This window comes from Cyanistes caeruleus, chromosome 1, assembly GCF_971803275.1.
Source record: "Cyanistes caeruleus chromosome 1, bCyaCae1.hap1.1, whole genome shotgun sequence".
Taxonomy (NCBI): Eukaryota; Metazoa; Chordata; class Aves; order Passeriformes; family Paridae; genus Cyanistes; species Cyanistes caeruleus.
This window is the reverse complement of record NC_141701.1, coordinates 151430978-151456676: the sequence shown is the minus strand read 5'-3', so window position 1 is coordinate 151456676 and position 25699 is coordinate 151430978. Positions and strand designations below refer to the sequence as shown.

Genomic DNA, 25699 nt, shown 5'->3' with positions numbered 1-25699 from the left:
TTAAAGGTTGAGCTGCTCAGAGAATTCCGGGAGCTCCTCCCAGGGGGATTTGGGGATTTTTGGGATGGGATTTCAGGATATTTTTTGGAAGAGGGGAGAGAATTCCTGGGATTGAGGGAACTGGGATCTCCTGAGGGAGGGATTTGGGAATTTTGGGATGGGATTTGGGGATTTTTTAGGATGTGTTCCTGGGGCTGAGGGGTTTGGGAATCTCCGGTCGGATGAGTCTGGGAATTTTGGGATGGGATTTGGGGTCGGATTTGGGGAGGAAATGAAAGAGTTAAAGGTTCCTGAGCAGCTCAGGGAACTCCGGGAGCTCCTCCCAGCGGGATTTGGGAATTTTGGGATGGGATTTCGGGACTTTTAGGAGGAGGGGAGAGAATTCCTAGGTCTGAGGGGTTTGGGATCTCCTGAGGGACGAATTTGGGAATTTTGGGATGGGATTTGGGGTTGTTTTGGGAGGAAAGGAAAGAGTTAAAGGTGTCTGAGCTTCCCACAGAAGTGCGGGAGCTCCTCCCAGCGGGATTTGGGAATTTTGTTGTTGGATTTCGGGGATTTTTAGGAGGACAGGAAAGAGTTAAAGGTGTCTGAGCTGCCCAGAGAGCTCCCGGACACCCCTTCCCGATAAATTTGGGAATTTTGGGATGGGATTTCGGGACTTTTAGGAGGAGGGGAGAGAATTCCTGGGGCTGAGGGGTTTGGGATCTCCTGAGGGACGAATTTGAGAATTTTGGGATGAGATTTGGGGTTGTTTGGGGGAGAACAGGAAAGAGTTAAAGGTTTCTGAGCTGCTCAGAAAATTCCGGGAGCTCCTGACTGAGGGAATTTTGGGATCAGATTTGGGGATTTTTTAGGATGAGCTCCTGGGTCTGAGGGGTTTGGGATCTCCTGCCCGAGGGATTTGGGAATTCTGGGGTTGGATTTAGGATTTTTAGGAGGACAGGAAAGGGTTAAAGGTGCCTGAGCTTCCCACAGAACTCCGGGAGCTCCTCCCAGCGGGATTTGGGAATTTCGGGGTCGGATTTCGGGATTTTTTAGGATGAGGGAAAAGTTCCTGGGGCTGAGGGGTTTGGGATCTCCTGCCCGAGGGATTTGGGAATTTCGGGATGGGATTTGGGGTTTTTAGGGAAGCGCTCCCCGCCTCCCTGCGAACGACAGGAAAAAAACAACTCCTTTTCCCAAGGATTTCCTGGAATTTTCAGCCAATGGGAGCGAGCCTGGAGGGAGGAGGAGGAGGAGGAGGAAGAAAAACAAATCCCAAAGTTTGGGGTTTTTTGGGATCACAAGAAAAAAAACCCCCAAAACCTTCGTGACCTTTTCACGTCCCGAAATTTCAACTTCCCGAAAATTTCGGCGGGATGAGCAAAATCCGGGATGAGAAAAATCCGGGATGAGAAAAATCCTGGATACGAAAATCCGGGACTACAGAAATCCGGGATACGAAAATCCGGGAAGACAAAAATCTGGGATACGAAAATTCGGGATATAAAAAATCCGGGATGAGCAAAACCCTTGATACGAAAGTCCGGGACCACAAAAATCCGGGATACAAAAATCCGGGATATAAAAATTCAGGACGAGAAAAATCCGGGATGAGCAAAATCCGGGACTAAAAAATCTGGGATACAAAAATTCGGGATACAAAAATCCGGGATATGAAAATCCGGGATGAGGAAAAACCGGGACTACAAAAATCCGGGAGGAGCAAAAATCCGGGATGACAAAATCCGGGATATAAAAAATCCGGGATGACAAAATCCGGGATGAGCAAAATCCGGGATTATTTAAAAAAAAACCTCAGGAAAAGGGAAGAGGAGGAGCAGGAATTTTGGGAATGGCGAGGATCGGGATTTTGTAATTCCGTGGGAGGTTGGGATTTGGGGCTCTGCCCCCGATGTGGGAGGGAAAAATGGGAGGGAAAAATTCCAGGCTCGGGAAGAGCGAGAATTCCCAGATTTCCGAGAGTGCCGGAGATTGTTCCAGCCGGGAATTCGCTCCCTGCCAGGTAAATCCATCAAAATCCTGGGAATTTGGGATTTTCCGGGTGGGTTTGGGGTGGTGTTGAGGGCGGGGTTGGTTTATTCCACAGGAAATTTGGGAATGGTTTCACTAAGGAGAAGCGTGGGAATTTCAGGGAGGAGTTTTTGGGATTTTTCCCATGAAAATCGCGCTTTTCCCCCCAAAAATTAGATGAATTATTATTATTATTATTATTATTATTATTATTATTATTATTATTATTATTACTATTACTATTACTATTACTATTACTATTACTATTACTATTACTATTACTATTATTAACATTATTAATATTATTATTAATATAATCATTAATATTATCATTAATATTAATATTAATATTAATAATATTTCTATTTCTATTTCTATTTCTATTTCTATTTCTATTTCTATTTCTATTTCTATTTCTATTTCTATTTCTATTTCTATTTATTATTATTGTTATTATTATTTTTATTTTTATAATTTTAATTTTTATTATTTTTCTTCTTCTTCTTTTATCTATTTTACTTTTATCTATTTAATTTCATTTCATTTCATTTCATTTTATTTCATTTTATTTTATTATTATTATTAATTGTTATTATTAATTGCTATTAATTGTTATTATTATTTTATCTTACTTTTTATTATAAAAATATATTTATATTTTTTATGGAATTTCTAAAAAATTAAATTAATTTTTTAATTATTGATTCATTTTTGTTTTTAATAAAAGTTGATTTTTTTTTTTTTATAGGAAATATAAAATTAATTTTATTGCCGGTGTTAATTCCGGTTTTTATCCTTGGGGATTTTCCAGCGGGGAATTCCAGGGTGGATCAGAAAAGCTGGAAAAGAGTCTGGGAAGGGAGAGCAGGAATTTCAAAGGAAATAATTCAGTGAAAATCATTTTGTTAATAAAATATGAAATGAAATGAAATGAAATGAAATGAAATGAAATGAAAATATAAAATATAAAATATAAATGAAATAAATATAAAATATAAAATATAAAATAAATAAAATATAAATTAAATACATAGAATAGAATAAAAGTAAAATAAAATAACAAAAAATATAAAGTAAAAAAGAGAAATGAAATAAATGAAATAGAAAAAATGAAATGAAATGAAATGAAATGAAATGAAATGAAATGAAATGAAGTAAAATAAAATAAAATAAAATAAAATAATATAATTAAAATTAAAGAATATGGAATAAAAATAAAATGAAATAAAATAAAAATAAAATATTAATAAATTAAAATGTACTAAAATAACATATAAAATGAAATAAAATGAAATAAAGTAAAAATAAAATAAAATAAAGTGAAATAAATATAAAATAATGAAATAAAATAGTAAAATAAAATAAAAAAATCAAAATAAAGTAAAGTAAAATAAAGTAAAATAAAGTAAAATAAAATAAAATAAAATAAAAATGAAATAAAATAAAAATGAAAGGAAATGAAATGAAATGAAATGAAATGAAATGAAATAATTGAATTAATTAAAATCCAATTTCCCGCTCATTTAATGAACAAAACGGACCCAATTTAATCAATAAAATCCCAAACTCCCCCCAGGAATTCATTTAAATATTAATTATTAATAATTAATATCATCAATAACCTCAGCTCCCCAGGAGCTGATCCCAGGCAAAAAAACTTCCTGGAATTCCATGAAAAACCAGGATGGGAGGATCCGGAATTCCATGGAAAGCTGGGATTGGGGGCTCCGGAATTCCATGGAAAACTGGGATCGGGGGCTCAGGTTTTCGGGAAGAGGCCGAGGAAAAGCCGGGTTTAAATTCCCATCTGAGTTTTAGGCCTGGCTTAAAATTGAGGGAAAATCCCGGAATTCCTGGAATGTGTAGCCGCTCCATGGGATTCCTGCATTCCCAAAAGGCCAAAAAAAAATGGGAATATTTGACAATCCGGGTGGGATTATCCCAAAAATCCTGCCCTGAAGGGGTTTTGGATGGAATAAAGGCGGGAATTCCAGAGGAATTTGGGGATAAAGGCGGGAATTTGGAGATTGGTGATTCCAGAGGGGGAGGATTTTTTGGGAATGGGAGCGGGAAAAAGCTGCAGGATTGGGAATTGCCAGGTCAGGATCCCTGGGATTCCCAACTGGAATTCCCAGCCGGAATTCCCAACTGGAATTCCCTTGGGAAAAGCTTTGGGCGGGAAAGCGCCCTGGGAATTTCTGCCTGGAATTGGGGGGGAATTTTCTCTGGGAATTTGTGGGAATTGTGGGAATTTCCTGTGGGAATTGTGGGAATTTTGTCAAGGAATTTCCTCTGGGAATTGCGGGGAATTCATCAGGAATTGGGGAGGATTTCCTTGGGGAATTTCATCCAGGAATTTTTAGGAAAATTTGGAAAAATTTGAGAAAAAAAACTGGGAAATTTTGAGAAAATTTGGGACAAAACTCTGGGAAAAATTTGAGAAAATTTGAGAAAAATCAGGAAAATTTGAGAAAAATCAGGAAAATTTGAGAAAATTTGGGAAAATCTGAGAAAATTTGGGAAAAAAACTCTGGGAAAAATTTGAAAAAAATTGAAAAAATTGGGAAAAATTGAGAAAAAAATTTTGCAAAATTTGAGAAAAAAAATCGGGAAAATTTGGGAAAAAACCTGGGAAAAATTTAAGAAAATTTGAGAAAAATGGGGAAAATTTGGGGAAATCTGGGAATCTTGAGCTCGGTTGTGTCCAGTTGAGCCGTTCCCTTTCATCCCTTTCCCAACTTTTCCCGAGGATTTTTGGGATGGGCCCAGCCGGGATCGCCGCTGAGGGCGGGGAATCGATCCAAGGAAAATCAAAACCCTTGGACTGGATCCCAGGGATTCCATTCCCAGGAATTCCGGTCGTTCCCGGTGTTTTCCAGGCCATGTCCGTGCCGGGAATTCTGGGATCGCTGCTCCAAGAGGAGGAAAAATTTTCCTCGTGCCTGGCCCGGCTCGACGCCCTCATCCTCAAACCTCTGCTCCAGGCAGGTAAATCCAGGGAATTTTGATCTGGAATTCCCACTGGGAAATGTTTTTTGGGAATGTTTTCTCTAAAATCGGGAAGCCCGAGCTCGGGGTTGTGTTTTTTTGGGATGGATCCGTGGAGAATTCATCCATAAATCCCTAAAATTTGGCTCCTCCTCTTTCCCTGCTCCCGTTCCAGGCTGATCCCGGATGGGAAAATTCCTGGGAATGGAATCCAGGGAATCCAAACAGCTCCGAAATCCAGGGAAATTCCTGGAGCCATTCCAGGAATTCCCTTGGGGATGATTCCAAGGAAACTGGGAAATTCCTTGGGAAAAAGACGGGAATTTTGCCTCCGGAGCACTGGGATGAGCTCCCGGAGAGTTTGGGATGGATTTTATCCCATTCCAGCAAAACCAACTCCAGGAACAGGGAAAATTCCTGGATTTTTCCCTTTTTCAGATCCATTTTCCCGGTTTTTTTTGGGTCCCCATTTCCCTAAATCATGGAATTTCTTCCTTGGAATTTCCCCTTTTCCCTTTTGTTTTTATCAGAGGCCACATTCCATGAATTTTTTGGGGAATCACGGCATTCCCACTGCATTTTTCCCGATTTTTTTCCCCTCCCAGAACCCAACGATCCAAAGGAAAAAGAGAATTTCCAGCTCTTGGTGCTGCTCAACGATCGCTTCCAAGCCCTCTGGAATTTCACGGAGGAGAATTCCCGGATACTGAGGGGCTCCGATTCCGGCTGTATCCAGGATTTTTACATCCTCTGGAAAGGAGATCTCTTCCTCAGCCTCTCCATCCAGTGAGAGCCGGAATTATTTGTTACTACTACTATTATTATTATTATTATTATTATTATTATTATTATTATTATTATTATTATTATTATTATTATTATCATCATCATCATCATCATTATCATTATCATTATCATTATCATTATCATTATTTATTATTACTATTATCATTATTATTATAAATATTATTATACATATTATTATTTTTATTCTATTTTATTATTTATATTATTATTATGATTTATTTATTATATATTGTATATTATGTATTATATATTATGTATTATTTATTATATATTATATATTATATTATTATATAATTACATTATTATATAATTTTTATATAATTTTATATAATTTTTATATAATTTTTATATAATTATTCCGGAGCAGGAAAACGGGATTCCGTGGATCCCGGTTGGGAATATCAGGAAAAATCGGGATGAGAATCCTCGGAATATCCCAGAAAATTGATTGAATTGGGGGTTTTTTTTCCATGAATTTGTGCTTTTGGGTCGGGAGCTGAGATTCCAAAGGGAATCAAATCTTATGGAGAGCTGAAATTCCATAAAAATCTTTAATTCCACCTTTTTTCTTCTCCATAAAAGTGGCCAAAATTTTTCCAGGTTGGGATTTTCCAGTTGGGATTTTCCACTTTGGATTTTCCACTTTGGATCAAAATCCCGGGAATTCAAGTTGGTTTTCCTGAAGAAATGGGGAAAAAAATGGGAATTTGGGATGAGACTTGGGAATGATCCAAAGGAATTTGTCTAGAGATTTTATTCCCGTTTCTTTTGGAATTAAACCCGGGTTTAACGTGGGATTTGTTGGGAAAATGTGGGATTTGAGTGGGAAAATCTGGGATTTGGTGGGAAAATCTGGGATTTGTTGGGGAAATGTGGGATTTCTTGGGGAAATCTGGGATTTGGTGGGAAAATCTGGGATTTGAGTGGGAAAATCTGGGATTTGCCGGGAACTTTTGGTAAAATTGCAGCTCTTGGAAAAAAAACTGTGGAAAATATTAAATGGGAAAAGAAAATTCTGAATTTGGAGAAATGAATGGAGCTCAGAACCGAAACAATTCCATCATTTCCATACCAGAATTCCCAGATTTTCCAAATTCTGATGGGAATTCCGGGCTGAGGAATTCCTACAGGCAGGAATTTCATTCCATGAAATCCGATGGAAACGGATCCCGCTCCCATCAGCGCTTTTATGCCCAAAAATCCTGGAATTAAAGTCGGAAAAAAATTCCCGGATCCGATCCGACCTTTAGTGGGATTAAGGGAATTTCCCAACGATTTGGGATCCCGAAATTCATCCCGAATTTCCTTCTCCCGTGTATCCTTGGAATTTTTTCCAGGTATTTTGTCACCTTCGCCAATTTCGTGGTGGTTCAAGGATTCGAGCGGGCGGCCGGGAACAAGAGGTCAGCAGCTGGAAAATCCTTGGGAATCTTGGGAATCCATGGAATTCAGGGACAATTCCAGGATTTTCCTCTTTCCAAGCACTCCCAGCTCCATTTAGAGTCAGAATTCTGGGATTTAGGGACAATTCCAAGATTTTCCTCTTTCTAAGCTCTCCCAGCTCCCTCTGGAGTCAGCAACTTGAAATTTGGGGATTTAGGGAAAAGATGGGATTGGAAAGCAGGAATCTGGCTGGGAATTCCTCTAATCCCAGATTTTGATGGAAACAGGGAATGAAAATGTGAATTTCTAAAGAGCCCATTCCCAAACCCTTTATTCCCAATTTTTCCGTGGCTCAGTTCCAGGATTTTCCTCTTTCCAAGCGCTCCCAGCTCCCTCTGAGTTGGAATTCTGGGATTTAGGGACAATTCCGGGATTTCCCTCTTTCCAAGCGCTCCCGGCTCCCTCTGAATTTTGAATTCTGGGATTTAGGGACAATTCCAGGATTTTCCTCTTTCCAAGCTCTCCCAGCTCCATTTAGAATCCGAATTCTGGGATTTAGGGAAAGTGTGGGATGAAATTCCCTTTAATCCCATCTTTTGACAGCTGAAAATCCCAATTCCCTGATTTTTTCACGGCGATTCCAGCAGAATTAACGACCTTTTCTCCTCATTCCCGATTTTCCAGCGAGGCCTGGAAGCGGCACAAGGCGGTGCTGAAGGAATTCCTGCGGGATTTCAGCTCTGAGAGCTCCCTGGCTCCGGCTCTGCACTCGGAGCTCCTCAAACCTTTCCGGGAGCACGGCCAGAGCTGCCTCCGGCTCCTCCGGCAGCTCCGGGAGCAGCTCCAGGAGGTGGGAATGGGTCTGGAATGCTCGGGGTTTTGGCGGGAAGAAACATTGCAAAAAATCCAATCTTTATGGATTTATTTATCTTTATTCATTGCAAAATATTCCCAAAAATCCAACCTGGATATTCCTAAATATTCCCAAAAATCCAGCCTGGATATTGCTGAATATTCCCAAAAATCCAGGCAGGACCTCGCCAAACATTCCTGAAAATCCAGCCTGGACATTGCTGAATATTCCCAGAAATCCAGCCTGGATATTCCTAAATATTCCCAAAAATCCAACCTAGACATTGCTAAATATTCCAGGAATTCCAGCTTGGATGTTGCTGAATATTCCCAAAAATCCAGCCCGGACATTGCTGAATATTCCTGAAAATCCAACCTGGATATTGATAAATATTCCCAAAAATCCAGCCTGGATATTCCTAAATATTCCGTAAAATCCAACCTAGATGTTGCTAAATATTCCAGGAATTCCAGCTTGGATATTGCGGAATATTCCCTAAAATCCAGCCTGGACATTGCTAAATATTCCCAAAAATCCAGCCTTGATATTGCTGAATATTCCCAAAAATCCAGTGTGGATCTCCTTTGCTGAATATTCCCAAAAATCCCTGGATATTCTTAAATATCCCAAAAATCCAGTGTGGATCTCCTTTGCTGAATATTCCCAAAAATCCAATCTTTATGGATTTATTTATCTTTAATCATTGCTAAATATTCCCAAAAATCCATTCTGGATATTCCTAAATATTCCCAAATATCCATTCTGGATATTGCTCAATATTCCCGAAAATCCAACCTTTATGAATTCATTACTGAATATTCCCAAAAATCCAATCTGTAAATTGATAAATATTCCCAAAAATCCAGGCAGGACCTTGCCAAACATTCCCGAAAATCCAGCCTGGATATTCTTAAATATTCCCAAAAATCCAGAATGGATATTTTTAAATATTCCCAAAAATCCAGCCCGGATCTCTCTTCCCCCCACCGGGAGCATTCCCGGATTTTTCCATCCTTTCCCAGGGCCCCGAGCGGGACGCAGCCGGAGCCGTGGAGCAGGAATTCGGGAAGTTGGAATCCTTCGTCAGCCAGGTCCTGGATGAAGCCGCCCGCACCAAGGAGCTCTGGAATTCCCTGGGATGTAAATTCACCGTGAGTCCAGAATGGGATGGGAGAGGGAATGGGAGTTTGGGAATGGGAGAGGGAATGGGAGAGGGATTGGGAATGGGAATGGGAATGGGAATGGGAATGGGAATGGGAATGGGAGAAGGAACGGGAACGGGAATGGGAATGGGAATGGGAGAGGGAATGGGAACAGGAATGGGAGAGGGAATGGGAATGGGAAAAGGAATGGGAATGGGAGAGGGAATGGGAATGGGAATGGGAATGGGAATGGGGATGGGAATGGGAGAGGGAATGGGAATGGGAATGGGAATGGGAATGGGAATGGGAATGGGAGAGGGAATGGGAATGGGAGAGGGACTGGGAATGGGAATGGGAATGGGAATGGGAATGGGAATGGGAATGGGAATGGGAGAGGGATTGGGATTGGGATCGGGAATGGGAATGGGAATGGGAGAGGGATTGGGATTGGGATCGGGAATGGGAATGGGAATGGGAATGGGAGAGGGATCAGGAGTTTGATAAGAATTGGGAATTTGATTTGGATTGGGAGTTTGATAAAGACTGGGAATTTGATATGGATCAGAATTTGATTTTCATGGGGAATTTGATCTGGATTGGGAATTTGATTTTCATGGGGAATTTGATATAGATTGGGAATTTGATATGGATCAGGAATTTGATAAGAATTGGCAATTTGATCTGGATTGGGAATTTGATTTTCATGGGGAATTTCATAAGGATGAGGAATTTTATAAGGACAAGGAATTTGATATGGATCAGAATTTGATATGGATTGGGATTTCGATAAGGATTGGGAATTTGATCTGGATCAGAATTTGATCTGGATCAGAATTTGATAAGGATTGGGAATTTGAGGCTGGAATTCCATAGAACAGAGCTGGGTGGGGGAGCTGGAGAAAATCCTGGAATTTTTGTCCCAGATGTGTTGCTGTCCCTGGAACCCTGATCCAGAGGGAATTTGATCTGGATCGGGAATTTGATCTGGATTGGAAATTTGATGTGGATCAGGAATTTGATAAGAATTGGGAATTTGATCTGGATCAGGAATTTGATGTGGATTGGGAATTTGATCTGGATTGGGAATTTGATGTGGATCAGGAATTTGATGTGGATCGGGAATCTGGGTCTGGAATTCCATCAATCAGAGCTGGCTGGAGGAGCTGGAAGAGCTCCCTGGGGGTTCCGAGTTTGTGCCCCACATTCAACACCCCGAGCCAGCTGATCCCAGTGGGAATTCCTGCCCAGAATTCCGTGTCCTCTCCCAATCTCAGTTTTTCCCACCACTCCAGGATGTGCTGCGCGTTCCGGAGCGGAGACTCCTGGAGGACAGCAGGAACCTTCCCATCGCTTCCGGCAGCTCCCGCTCCGAGCGTCTCCTGCTCTTCGACGACGTCCTGGTGCTGATCCAGGTGAGTCCGGGATCCTCCAGAGGGAGCAGGAAGAGAAAACGGAAAAAAGCACCCTAAAATTTTTATTTTTATTTTTATTTTTATTTTTATTTTTATTTTTATTTTTATTTTTATTTTTATTTTTATTTTTATTTTTATTTTTATTTATATTTATATTTTTATTTATATTTATATTTATATTTATATTTATATTTATATTTATATTTATATCTATATCTATATCTATATTTATATCTATATTTATATATTTATATATTTATATATTTATATATTTATATATTTATATATTTATATATTTGTATATGTATATATTTATATATTTGTATATTTATATTTATATATTCACATTTATATTTATATTTATATTTATATTTATATTTATATTTATATTTATATTTATATTTATATATATATATAACATATAAAACTATATATAATAATTACAAAAATTACTGGAATTTCCTGAAGGAATGGCTGGAAAATTCCAGGTTTTTTGATGCTGAAAATCCAGCAGAGTTCAGCTGATTGGAAAAGTTGGGAAAATTTTGTGTGGTTGGCTCTGGGGAAAAAAAAAAGGAAAATCTGGGAAGGAGTAGAGGAGATCCACAGGATTTTCCCAGGAAATGTAGATTCGGGCACCTTCGGAGTGATCCAAACCCTTTTCCACAGGGAATTTGGGCCCTTTGTTATTCCAAGGGATCTGCTGGATCAAGGCTGAGATCCCGGATTGGGATCAATGGGATTTTCCGTGTCTGTGGCAGGGCTGAAGATGCTGGAGGTGGTTTTGGGAATTTTGGGCTGTGGGGATGTGTTCCCGTGAGGGAATTCCAGCAGAATTCTGGTTTGGAAGCTCCTGGGATCCAGCAGGAATCTCTTCCTGCTCCTCAAGTATCCCAACACTGCCCTGGGAGCTGGAACATTCCCAAATTCTCCCAAACAAAACTTTGGGAATAATCAGAATCCAACCTTGGGAATGGGGTGGAGGTTCCCTTCTCCACCCGGACACTGCGGAATTCTCATCCCTGAGATGATGAGAATTCCCTAAAAACTCCAGGAAGAGCATCCCGTGCCATGGAATTTGGGTTTTCCACATTTTTGGATGAGCTGGATCCCGGCCCAGCTCCGGTGCCTGGGATGGGAACCGGGATCAGCAAATCCATGGAATTATCTCCGTGTTCGATCCGTGATTCCCGTCTGTGTCTTTCCTGCTGCTGCCGAGCTTTATAGAACTTTGGGAATTCCAACTGGATTGGGATGGAGCTGGTTGGGAATCTTGACATCCCTTCCTTGCCTCTTTTCCCAAATCCGGGAGAACATTCTGGGAATTCCTTGGAAAACTCCATCCTGCCAGGCAGCAGCTCCGTGTGGACACCTGGATGGGAAAGGAGATGGGAAATGGAATTTTTTCCTTTTCTTCCATGTTGGATTTTGTTCTGTTCCTCTGCTGCTGATCCCAAAATCCTTCAATTTGGGATTCCTGGGATATTTTTTGGCGCTGCTGCCCAGAGTCCGAATCCTAAATAAATCCCGGGATGGATTGGATGGGAAGGGAGTTTAAAGCTGATCCATTCCCACTTCATTCCGTGTTTCCCACAATCCCAGTTTGCTCCAACCTTTCTTTGGACACATCCGGGGATGGGGCAGCCACAAATCTCCGGGAATATCGGCTGGAATGATTTGGGAATGTTGTCGTGTGGTGGGGAAGGAATTCCCGTGGACATCGGGGTCACCTGGGAATGTTTCACTCCTGGGTGTGGCCATGGAATTTTGGAAGATCTTTAGGAATGTTCAGACCAGAAATTCCCTCCTTTTCCCTTGGTTTTTCCATCTCTGGTTCAAAAAAATCAGGAATTTGAGCTTCCCCTCCACCTCTGCTATTCCACAGATGTTTCCAGCAATGCCCTTTTCCCGTTTTTTCCAGGGAAACAGCTTCCAGAGTTTTGATCTGAAGTTGGTGTGGGTGGATGAAAACTGCGGAGAGAAATTGGCTCCGGGATCGTGAGTGAGAAATTCCTACCGGGAATTCAAAAAATATTCCAGGAATAAAAACGTTCAGGTGGATGGGAAAACGCTCCAAAGCTTTTTCCCATCTCCTTTCCGAGCGGTGGGGTTGGGATACGGATAACGGGATCTCAGCAGCTTGGAATTTGCTGCCAGATTGAAATCCCAGGATTTCTGAGGTTGGAAAAAACCCCTCTGGAATCATCAAATCCCACCTCGTTCCCAGAATTCCTCGGACACCTCCAGGGATGGAAACTCCAAACCTCCCTGAGCAATCCCGACCCAAGTTTTCCATAAAAAAATTCCCGCTGATATCCAACCCTCCCCAGGCACAACCCGAGGCCGTTCCCTCTCGTCCCGTTCCTCACCCATCAATCCCAAAATTATTTAATCCAGCAGAACTCCAGAAAAAAACCTAAAAAAACACCTGGAAAAGCACCGGGATCTCCAGGAGGAAAATCCGACAGATCGGGAATTGCGTTTTCCATCCTTTTTTTGGTTTTTGTTCCCTCCCAGGCATGGCCTGCGCGTCACCACCCCGGAGGAGACGTTCGTCCTCTCCACCAAGGACCCCCAAACCAAGGTCAGGATTCGGGATTTTCCCATTTCCATAATATTTAAATCAGGAGAATAATCCAGAGTGGGATTGGGTTGGGATTTTTCCCCTCCTTTTCCAAAAAAAAAAATCCTGGATGAGACTCCAGAGGTTGCTCAGAGCTGATGTTGGTGGGAACCCATCGGTTTTTTTGTCTTTCTTTTTTAACATTTTTCCCGTTTTTTCACATCCGAGCGGGAATTCCTCCCTCCCACCTGTCCAGGAGAATCCCCTTGGAATTTCCATAAATTCCTCAGCGCTTCCTTGACATCATCTCCGTCCCATTTTCCCGGGATCAGCGCTGATTCCCACAAATTCCTCAGCGCTTCCCTGGAGTCATCTCCAGATGATTTTCCCGGGATTGGCGCTGATTCCCACAAATTCCTCAGCGCTTCTGGGATCGGGTTGGGATTTTCCCCTCATTTTAAAAAAAAAATCCTGGATGAGACTCCAGAGGTTGCTCAGAGCTGATGTTGGTGGGAACCCATCGGTTTCTCGCTGCTTTTCAACCGGAATTTTGTCTTTCTTTTTTAACATTTTTCCCCTTTTTTTCACATCCGAGCGGGAATTCCTCCCTCCCACCTGTCCAGGAGAACCCCCTTTGGAATTCCCACAAATTCCTCAGCGCTTCCCTGACGTTTTTCCCATTGATTTTCCCTTGATGGGCGCTGATTCCCACAAATTCCTCAGCACCTCCCTGACCTCGTCTCTGTCCGGTTTTCCCGGGATCGGCGCTGATTCCCACAAATTCCTCAGCACTTCCCTGGAGTCGTCTCCAGTTGATTTTCCCAGGATCGGAGCTGATTCCCACAAATTCCTCAGCGCTTCCTCGATGTCATCTCCATCCGTTTTTCCCGGGATGGGCTCTGATTCCCACAAATTCCTCAGTGCTTCCCCGACGTTTTTCCCATTGATTTTCCCTTGATGGGGGCTGATTCCCACAAATTCCTCAGAGCTTCCCCGACGTCGTCTCCAGATGATTTTCCTGGGATCAGCGCTGATTCCCACAAAATCCTCAGCGTTTCCTCGACATCATCTCTGTCCCATTTTCCAGGGATCAGCATTGATTCCCACAAATTCCTCAGCGCTATCCAGCTGTTTTCTCCATCCGTTTTTCCTGGGATGGGCTCTGATTCCACCCCTCTCCCTGTTTTCCGTGCCCGCAGGCCGTGTGGCGCTGGAAGCTGGAGCAGGCCGTGCGCCAGGCGCTCAACGGGAAGCGCGATTTCCCGCTCTGGGGCGGCAGCGGCGACGGAGCCGAGGCTCCTTCCCGAAGATTCTTCAGCTACGGATTCCGCAGGGACAGCCGGCTCCGAGGGGCCACCTACGAGGGCGAGTGGCTGGAGGGGAAACCCCACGGCAAGTAAGGAACAGCCTGCGACACTTTTCCGGGCGGGAATGAGGCTGGAAGTGGATTTTGGGTCCCTTTTTCGGTGGGAATGATGTTGGAAGTGCCTTTTGGGCTCCTTTTCCGGGGGGGAATGAGGCTGGAATTGCCTTTTGGGGACTTTTTCCAAGCGGGAATGAGGCTGGAAATGGATTTTCGGGACTTTTTCCAAGTGGGAAGAAGGTAGGAATTGACTTTTGGGCCCCTTTTCCAAGTGGGAATGAGGCTGGAAGTGGATTTTGGGCCCCTTTTCCAAGTGGGAATGAGGCTGGAAGTGGATTTTGGGCCCCTTTTCCAAGCTGGAATGAGGTTGGAATTGCCTTTTGGGGACTTTTTCCGGGCAGGACTGAGGCTGGAATTGTCTTTTGGGGTTTTTTTCCAAGCGGGAATGAGGCTGGAAGTGCCTCTTGGGGACTTTTTCCAGGTAGGAAGGGTTGGAAGTGACTTTTAGGACCCTTTTCCAAGCCGGAATGAGGCTGGAATTGTCTTTTGGGGACTTTTTCCAGGCGGGAATGAGGCTGGAAGTGATTTTGGGGTTTTTTTTTCAAGCAGGAAAGAGGTTGGAATTGCCTTTTTGGCCCCTTTTCCAGGCAGGATTGAGGATGGAATTGTCTTTTGGGGTTCCTTTTCCAAGCTGGAATGAGGCTGGAATTGTCTTTTGGGGACTTTTTCCAGGTGGGAATGAGGCTGGAAATGGATTTAAGGCTGCTTTTCCAAGCAGGATTGAGGACGGAAATGGTTTTCAGGTCCCTTTTCCAAGCTGGAATGAGGCTGGAATTGCCTTTGAGCACCTTTTTCCAAGCGGGAATAATCTTGGAAGTGCCTTTTGGGCCCCTTTTCCAGGCTGGAATAAGGATGGAGGCGCCTCTTGGCCCCTTTTCCAAGCGGGATTGAGGCTGGAAGTGCCTTTTGGGTCCCTTTTCCAGGCGGGAATGAGGCTGGAATCGCAGGTTTGGCATTTCCGTGATGGTTGGGAAAGATCCCCGAGCTCCTCCACCACATCCGATCCTTTTCCAGGCACCTCCAGGATGGGACAAATTCCCAGAGGGAATTCTGGCCCTGAGGGAATTCCAGAGGGAATTCCAGAGGGAATTCTGGCCCTGAGGGAATTCTGGTCTGAGGGAATTCCAGATGGAATTCTGGCCTGAGGCAATTCCAAAGGGAATTCCAGAGGGAATTCTGCCCTTGAGGGAATTCCACCCTTGAGGGAATTCCAGAGGGAATTCCGTCCTGAGGCAATTCCAGAGGGAATTCCAGAGGGAATTCTGGCCTGAGGGAATTCCAGAGGGAATTCTGGCCTCGAGGAGGGGTTTAGCAAAGGCTGAGAGGGAAAATTTGGGATTAATTGTGGATGTCTCATCCATGGTTTTTTGTGGATTCAATCCAGGAATGTGGTGTGGATCAGCCTGAGGGGGGTGCAGGGGATGGTGACTCTAATTAGGGCTGGAATTAGGATTTATAGTTAATTATATGTAAATTAGATGTGTATATGTATGCTAAAAAATTATATAGATATAAAATAAATAATAAAATATAAATACATATACATATACATATACATATACATATACCTACAAATATAAATATAAACATAAATTAAAAAATATATTTATGTTTATATTTATATAAATATACATATACCTACAAATATAAATATAAACATAAATAAAAATATATTTATATTTATATTTATATTTATATTTATAAATATCATATAGAATTATATATAATAATTATATATTATTTACAATATGTATTCAAATTATATATAAAATTCTATATATTAATACCTAAATATATATAATATATTATATACATATATTATATATAAATATAAAATATAATTTATAAATATATAAATTAAATATTAAATATTCCCTGAGGAATATTCCCATTCCCAGGTGAACATTCCCAGGTGAACATTCCCATTCCCTCTGGAATATTCCCATTCCTGGTGAACATTCCCATTCCCAGGTGAATATTCCCATTCCCCATGGAACATTCCCATTCCTGGTAAACATTCCCAGGTGAACATTCCCATTCCTGGTGAACATTCCCAGGTGAACATTCCCCTTCCTTGTGGAACATTCCCATTCCCTCTGGAATATCCCATTCCTCGGGCCGAACCTTTCCCTAAAACCCAACCGAAACCTGGCCGTGCTCCGGCTTTTCCCTCCTCCCTTTTTCCATTCCCACGCACGAATCCAAAGGGAAGCGATCCAAGGATTTCAAAATCCTGGAAAAGCTGGAGCTGCTCCAGTCTCGCGGAGGCGTCGGGAACAGCCGGAGAAATCCAAACAACCCCGGGCCAGGTTTTGGTGTTTCGCCATCCGGAGGTCGGGATGAAACCTCGGGATGGAATTCCCGGAGATTCCAGGCTGCCCCTGGATCCCTGGGATATCCAAGGAAGGATTGGAGCAGCCTGGGATAACGGGAAACGTTCCTGGCACGGGGTTGGGATTTTAAGATTCCCATCAAGGCCCAAAAATTCCAGGATTTTTAATTGTTCTCATTGGGATTTGGAGCAGAGGAGGGGAAGAAAAATATTCCAACATTCCCTGAGGGATTCCAAAGCCTCCAGCTCCAAAATGAGCTCGGAATTCCTGAAATTCCCAAAATTCCCGATTTTCCAGGCTGCTGGCTTTCCCTCAGCCCAATTCCCAGTTTTAATTCCATGCTCTAATTCCATTTGGGAAGGAATTCCTGGCAATTCCATGGGGTTGGAACTTTGAAGATCCCAAAAATTCCGTAATTCCAGGATTTCCAATCGTTCCAATTGGAGGCAAAGCAAGGGAGAGGAGAAAAAAAATTCCAACATTCCCTGAGGATTCAAAAAATTCCAACATTCCCTGAGGGATCTCTGAGGGATTCCCAAGCTCCAAATTCCCAAAATTCCTGATTTTCCAGGCTGCTGGCATTCCCAGTTTTTATTCCAAGCTCCATTTGGAATTGGAAATTTGATTGGAATTTCAAATTGGAATTTTATTCCAATTCCATTTGGGAAGGAATTCCTGGCTGGGAGGGGCTGGGCTGGAATTCCCTGGAATTCCCTGAATCCCTGGAAGTGGCCATGGTTGGGATGGTGGGAATGGCCCTGGGATGGGATGGGATGGGATGGGATGGGATGGGATGGGATGGGATAGGATCAGTGGAATGGGATGGGATGATCCCAAAATCCCAAACTGGGGAAACTGGGATTGGGATCGGGACTGGAACTGGTATCAATGGGGAGGAGCCGGAATTCCCAGAGATTTGGGGCTGTCCCTGAATCCCGGGAATGTCCAGGTCGGACTCTCGGATCAGCCTGGGATTGTGGGAGGTGTCCCCAAAGCATTCCAGGATTTTGGAATTCCGTTGGAAATCAGGGATCCGATTTTCTGGGATGAGGCCGGAATTAAATTAAAGCGGGAACCCGGCAAGGAGGGAAATCGCTCTGGACCCGGCAGGAATTCCGGGATTTCGGGAATTCCATTTTTATCCTGGAATCCCTTTTCCAACCCCCAAAATCCACGGAATCGCCGATCCCTCAGGACTGGAATTCCGGGCTGGAATTGGATTAATTCCAATTGCGCTTGGATTAATCCCTGTAATTAATTCGGGATCAGCTGCCAGGTCCTAAAGGCACCTCCAAAAAATAATTTTGGGATTAGAGAATTCCAAAGGATTCTTCCCACTCATCCCAGAGCTGGAAAACATTCCGGGATTAAATCGAGGCCTGGAGGTGCCTTTTGGCTCTCTGGTCTTCGAGGAATTTTTTTGGATGGAATTTTTCCCCCTAAAATCTGGGAATTGATGAACGAAATGGAAAGGAATTCCTGGGAAAAAACCTTGGGAATGATCCAATTCCAAACTCCGCTCAAAGCTGCGGCTGAACTGGCCTGGATGTTAATTAGCGGCCTGAATGCTAATTAGACTAATTAATATTGGCTGGGATTTGGGAGCTCCTGTTCCAGGCGGGAATGTCGGGATATTCCATACGGGAATGTGGGACTGGATTCCGGGGAAAAGGGGATTCCAGGGATTTAAAATTCCAGGGAAAAGCAGGTTCCAGGGATTGAAAGGGAGAATGTTGGGATTTTCCCCATGGGAATGTCGGGATGTTCCATTTGGGAATGTCTGGATGAATTCCAGAGAAAATTCCAGGAAAAAGGGAGTTCCATGAGTTTAAAATTCCAGGGAAAAGGGGTTTCACGGATTTAAAATTCCAGGGAAAAGGGAATTCCAAGGATTTAAAATTCCAGGAAAAAGGGGATTCCTGAGATTTTAAATTCCAGGGAAAAAGGGGATTCCAGGGATTTAAAATTCCAGGGAAAAGGGGGTTCCAGGGATTTAAAATTCCAGGGAAAAGGGGATTCCAGGGATTTAAAATTCCAGGGAAAAGGGAATTCCTGGGATTTAAAATTCCAGGGAAAAGCAGGTTCCAGGGATTGAAAGGGAGAATGTTGGGATTTTCCCCATGGGAATGTCGGGATGTTCCATTTGGGAATGTCTGGATGAATTCCAGAGAAAATTCCAGAGAAAAGGGGATTCCAGGGACTTAAAATTCCAGGGAAAATGGAGTTCCAGGGATTTAAAATTCCAGGGAAAAGGGGGTTCCATGAGTTTAAAATTCCAGGGAAAAGGGGTTTCAGGGATTTAAAATTCCAGGGAAAAGGGGATTCCAGGGATTTAAAATTCCAGGGATTTAAAATTCCAGGGAAAAGGGGATTCCAGGGATTTAAAATTCCAGGGATTTAAAATTCCAGGGAAAAGGAGATTCCAGGGATTGAAAGGGAGAATGTCGGGATGTTCCATGTGGGAATATCGGGATGTTCCATGTGGGAATACCAGGACGTCCCATGTGGGAGTGTCGGGATATTCCAGGTGGGAATATCGGGATGTCCCATGAGGGAGTGTCGGGATATTCCAGGTGGGAATGTCGGGATATTCCGTGCGGGAACGTCGGGATGTTCCATGTGAGAGAATTCCCTGCATTCCAGGGGGACGCTGAAGTGGAGCGACGGCCGCAACCACGTGGGCGATTTCCGGGAGGGCCGGGAGCACGGGTGAGCCTGGGAAAACGGGAGCTTTTCCATGCTGGAATTTCTCAAGCTGGGCTTTTCCATCCTGATGTTTTCCATGCTGGAATTTGTGCTTGGATTCGCTATGCCGGAATTTTCCACGTTGGAATTTTCCATGCTGGAATTTTCCCTTCTGACCTTTTCCATCCTGACCTTTCCCATGCCGGAATTTTCCATCCTGGAATTTTCCCATGCTGGAATTTTTCCCTGCTGGAATTTTCCCTGCTGGAATTTTCCATGCTGGAATTTTCCATACTGGAATTTTCCCTACAGGAATTTTCCCTGCTGGAATTTTCCATCCTGATGTTTTCCATGCTGGAATTTCTACTTGGCTTTTCCATGCTGGAATTTTTCCATCCTGACATTTTCCCCGCTGGAATTTTCCCTGCTGGAATTTTTCCCGCTGGAATTTTCTCTTCTGGAATTTTTCCTGCTGGAATTTTCCACACTGGAATTTTCCCTTCTGGAATTTTCAGTGATGGAATTTTCCCTGCTGGAATTTTTCCCTGCTGGAATTTTCCCCGCTGGAATTTTCCATATTGGAATTTTCCATCCTGATGTTTTCCATGCTGGAATTTTCGGTGATGGAATTTTCCACACTGGAATTTTCCATGCTGGGATTTTCCATGTTTGACTTTCCCTTTCTGTTGTTTTCCATGCTGGAATTTCTACTTGGCTTTTCCATGCTGGAATTTTCCCTGCTGACATTTTCCCCGCTGGAATTTTCCCTTCTGGAATTTTCGGTGATGGAATTTTCCACACTGGAATTTTCCCTGCAGGAATTTTCAGTGATGGAATTTTCCCTGCTGGAATTTTTCCCTGCTGGAATTTTTCCCTGCTGGAATTTTTCCCTGCAGGAATTTTCCCTGCAGGAATTTTCCATGCTGGAATTTTCCCCACTGGAATTTTCCATGTTGGGATTTTCCATCCTGATGTTTTCCATGCTGGAATTTTCGGTGATGGAATTTTCCACACTGGAATTTTCCATGACTGGAATTTTCCTTGCTGGAATCTTCCCTGCTGGAATTTTCCATGTTGGAATTTTCCATCCTGACCTTTTCCATGCTGGAATTTTCCCTGCTGGAATTTCCCCCCTGAGCATTCCGCGTGTTCCCGGCAGGTTCGGGATCCGCCTGGTCCCGCGGCGCTCCGAGGATCGCTACGACTGCTACAAGTGCCACTGGCAGCAGGGCAGGATGAGCGGCTACGGAATCTGTGAGTAAGTGAATTCCAGGGCTCGGAATTCCAGGGAAAAAGGGAATTCCAGGGATTTAAAATTCCAGGGAAAAGGAGGTTCCGGAGATGTAAAATTCCAGGGAAAAGGGGGTTCCAGGGAATTAAAATTCCACAGTTGGATTCCAGGGAAAAGGGAATTCCAGAAAATTAAAATTCCAGGGCTGGATTCCAGGGAAAAGGAGGCTTCAGGGATTTAAAATTCCAGGGAAAAGACGGTTCCAGGGATTTTAAATTCCTGGGAAAAAGGGGGTTCCAGGGAGTTGAAATTCCAGGGAAAAGGGGGTTTCAGGGATTTAAAATTCCAGGGCTTGAAATTCCTGGGAAAATGGGGTTCCATGGGTTTAGAATTTCAGGGAAAAGGGGATTCCAGGAATTTAAAATTCTAGGGAAAAGGGGTTCCAGGGATTGAAAGGGATGTTGAAATATTCCCTGAAATCTCAGAATGCTCGGTGGGCATTTAGAATTCCAGAATTTTAGGAATTTAAGGATGATCCCGTTCTCATCCCATTCCATGGGCAGGGATTTTCCACCATCCCAGATTCTCCAAACCCCGTCCAACCTTTCCTTGGACATTCCAGGGATCCAGAGGCAGCCATGGCTGCTCTGGGAATTCCATCCCAACCAGGAATTCCTTCCCCATATCCCATTTTCCCAGTCCAGGGAAGGAGCTGGATCCAAGCTCCAGATCCAATTTTCCAGCCTGGATTCACCAGAGCAATTCCAAGCCCTGGCATTGATTCCTTGGATAATCCGGGAATGTCCACTTTTTGGAATTTTTATTGGGATTTATGGTTATTTTTGGTGGAGTTTGTGGGAATTTTTGTTGGGAATTTATTGGTATTTATGGGAATTTTTGGAGGAGTTTGTGGGAATTTTTATTGGGATTTATGGGTGTTGCAGCCATCGAGGATCCAATCCAAATAGCTGGAATATTTTGGGATGGATGAGCTTGAGCTCCTTGCTTCCCTGGATTTCCACTCCAGGAGTAGAAATATTCCCGACGGAATCCAATATTCCTGGATTTTCCGGCAGGTACGGGAATGGCCAGGTCTACAAGGGTTATTTCAAGGATGACGCGCGCCACGGATTCGGGATCCTGGAGAATTCCTCGGCTCAGCGTCCCTTCAAATACACCGGCCACTGGGAAAAGGACAAAAAGAGCGGATACGGAGTCTGGGAAGACAAGGAGAGGTAAAAGCGGGATGGATCCGAGGTGTGGGACAGCTTCGGGATCACTGGGATCCATCCTGGACGTTTGGGATGGATCCACGGAGATGTAAGGCTGGAATTCCTTGGGAAACATTCCCGGAGTTCCATTTGTGCGGGATAACCCGGGAGGGACGGGTCCAACGGGGAGAGGCGGGAAAAGCAAGGAAAAATCCATGGACGGGGTTTTGCCGGCATTCCAGAGGGGAGAGGTACATCGGGATGTGGTGGGATGACCGCAGGCATGGAGACGGAATCGTGGTGACGCACTCGGGGCTCTGCTACCAGAGGAGGTTCCAGGCGGATAAAATGGTGGTGAGTCCGGGATTTCCATGGAATCCGGGAATCCCCAGTACCGGGAATTCACTGCGTGGGGCCGGGGGGAGGTTCCGGTCTGGAATTAAATCTCAGAGGATAAAGAGGGTTGGAGATCAGGGAAAGGTTTTGCTCTGGGAGGGGGATGGGAATGGATATTCCCAAGGGAATAGGCGCTATAATATCGGATTGTATCAATCAGATCAGATTGGATCAGATTGCATCATATCAATCATATCATATCGTATCATATCATATCAATTGTATCGTATCGTATCGTATCGTATCGTATTGTATCGTATCGTATCGTATCGTATCAATCATATCGTATCGTATCAATCATATCATATCAATCATATCATATCTCATCTCATATCTCATATCTCATATCTCATATCTCATATCTCATATCTCACATCTCATATCTCATATCATCTCATATCATATATCAATCATATTGTATCATATAAATCATATCATATCATATCATATCATATCATATCATATCATATCCCAATCATATCAATCATATCAATCATATCATAGAAATCATATATCATACCTTATCAAATAAATTATATAGTATCATATTGTATCACATCATATCAATCATATCAAATCAAATCAATCATCAATCATATCAATCATATATCATATCTATCATATCAACTATATTGTAACAGATCATATCAGTCATACTGTAACATATCATATCATATCATATCATGTCATATCATATCATATCATATATCATATCTATCATACCATATAAATCATATCAATCGTATCAATCATATCATATCATATCTTATGTATCATATCAATCATATCAAACTGTATCATATCATATCATGTCATATCATATCATATCATATCATCCATATCGTATTATATCAATCGTATCGTATCATATCGTATCGTATCGTATCATATCAAATCAATCATATCATACCTTATCAAATCAATGATATCGTATCTTATTTTATCACATCATATCATATTGTATTGTATCATATCATATCATATATCATATCATATATCATATGATATCATATCATATCTTATCATATCATATCACATCAAAATATATCTGTCATATATCAATCATATCATATCAGTCATATCTTATCAAATCATATCATACCAATCATATCAATCATATCATCTCAATCCTATCATAGCAATCATATATCATAGCAATCATCAATCATATCAATCATATCAATCATATTGTATCATATATCATATGTATCATACCATATAAATCTTATCAATCATATCAATCGTATCGTATCGAATTGTATCGATCATATCAATCAAGTAATATCAAATTATATCAAATCATATCAAATCATATCAATGTAATGTATCGTATCATATTGTATCATATCATATCAATCACATCAATCTTATCAATCATATCTATCATACCATATAAATCATATCAACCATATCATATCTACCTAATCAATCATATCATAACAATCATATGAATCATATAATATCAATCATATCAGTCATTATATCAATCATATCAATCATATCTATCACATCATATCAATCATATCAATCATTATATCAATCATATCAATCACATCATATCAATCATATCAATCATTATATCATATCAGATCACATCAATCACATCATATCAATCATATCATATCAATCACATCAATCATAGTATATCATCATATCAGATCACATCAATCATACCATATCAATCATATCATTCACATCAATCATACCAATCACATCAATCATATCAATCAGATCAATTATATCATTTCAGTCATATAATACCAATTGTATCAATCAAATCAATCAGATCAATCAGATCAATCAGATCAATTCCATCAATTATATAATTTCAGTCATATAATACCAATTGTTTCAATCAAATCAATCAGATCAATCAGATCAATCAGATCAATCAAATCAATCACATCAATCAAATCAACCATATCAAATCAATCAGATCAATCATATCGATCAGAACGGTCACATCTATCAGATCAAATCAATCACATCTGTCACATCAATCACATCAATCAAATCAATCAGATCAATCATATCAACCATATCAAATCAATCAAATCAATCAAATAAATCATATCAATCACATCTGTCACATCGATCACATCAATCAAATCAATCAAATTAATCAAATAAATCATATCAATCATATCAATCATATCAATCACATAAATCACATGAATCATATCAATCATGTCAATCAAATAAATCATATCAATCAGATCAATTATATAATTTCAGTCATATAATACCAATTGTATCAATCAAATCAATCAGATCAATCACATCAGTCAGGTCTATCAGATCAAATCAATCACATCAATCACATCACATCAATCGAATCAACCATATCAATGAGATCAATCATATCAATCAGATCAATCATATGAAATCAATCAAATCAATCAAATCAATCAGATCAATCATATCAATCATATCAAATCATCACATCAATTATATTTTATCAATCATAAAATATCAATCATATCAATCATGTCAATCATATCAATCAGATCAATCATATCAACCATATCAAATCAATCAAATCAATCAAATCAATCAAATCAACCATATCAAATCAATCAAATCAATCAAATCAATCAGATCAATCAAATCAACCATATCAAATCAATCACATCAATTATATCATGTCAATCATATCAATAATGTCAATCAAATCAATCATATCAATCAGATCAATTTGGATTTTCCCAAAGAAAATCACATTTTCCTTGGAATTGTCTTGGAATCATTTCCCAAACAATTCCTAAAAATATCTTTCCTGAATTCCCAGAATTCCTAAAATTCCTTGGAATTCTCTTGGGAATTTTTCCCAAAGAATTCCCAACTTTTTTCCTCATCCCAAGGGCTCGGGAATTCTGTTCCTGGAGGACGGATCTGTCTACGAAGGGAATTTCACGGAAGATCTGACGTTTGTGGGAAAGGTGGGAATTCCTTCCACAATTCCATATTCCCAAATTTTGGGAATATTCCTCATTCCCAGAAGGAAAGCCGAAGCCGGGAGATTTTTGGGAATATTTGGGATTTTTGGGGAATAATTTGGGATTTTTAATGATTTATTTATCGCGGGTTTTGGTGGGATTGGGGTTTTTTTTGGTGGGGGGTTTATTGGGATTTATGGGAATTTTTGGTGGAAATTTTTGGAATTATTCAAGGGTTTTCTTGGGATTTATGGGACATTTTTGATGGACTTTTTGGGAATTTTTAGGGGATTTAAATTGGGATTTATGGGAATGTTTGGTGT

The 25699-nt window shown here is 41.5% G+C and overlaps 1 protein-coding gene across 1 annotated transcript in view; it reads left to right on the top strand.

The window, feature by feature from the left end:
* Nucleotides 1-1235: 1235 nt before the first annotated feature.
* Nucleotides 1236-25699, top strand: part of ALS2CL (ALS2 C-terminal like) — a 43863-nt gene continuing 19399 nt past the window's right edge. The window contains exons 1-15 of the mRNA XM_086867511.1: nucleotides 1236-2005; nucleotides 4893-5001; nucleotides 5607-5787; nucleotides 7146-7211; nucleotides 7876-8041; nucleotides 9067-9195; nucleotides 10479-10598; nucleotides 12520-12596; nucleotides 13116-13182; nucleotides 14361-14557; nucleotides 19561-19626; nucleotides 20762-20860; nucleotides 21910-22068; nucleotides 22287-22398; nucleotides 25302-25379. Of these exons, the coding sequence (XP_086723637.1) occupies nucleotides 1895-2005; nucleotides 4893-5001; nucleotides 5607-5787; nucleotides 7146-7211; nucleotides 7876-8041; nucleotides 9067-9195; nucleotides 10479-10598; nucleotides 12520-12596; nucleotides 13116-13182; nucleotides 14361-14557; nucleotides 19561-19626; nucleotides 20762-20860; nucleotides 21910-22068; nucleotides 22287-22398; nucleotides 25302-25379 (1737 nt within the window). The 5' untranslated portion in view covers nucleotides 1236-1894. The remainder of the gene's footprint in view (nucleotides 2006-4892; nucleotides 5002-5606; nucleotides 5788-7145; nucleotides 7212-7875; nucleotides 8042-9066; nucleotides 9196-10478; nucleotides 10599-12519; nucleotides 12597-13115; nucleotides 13183-14360; nucleotides 14558-19560; nucleotides 19627-20761; nucleotides 20861-21909; nucleotides 22069-22286; nucleotides 22399-25301; nucleotides 25380-25699) is intronic.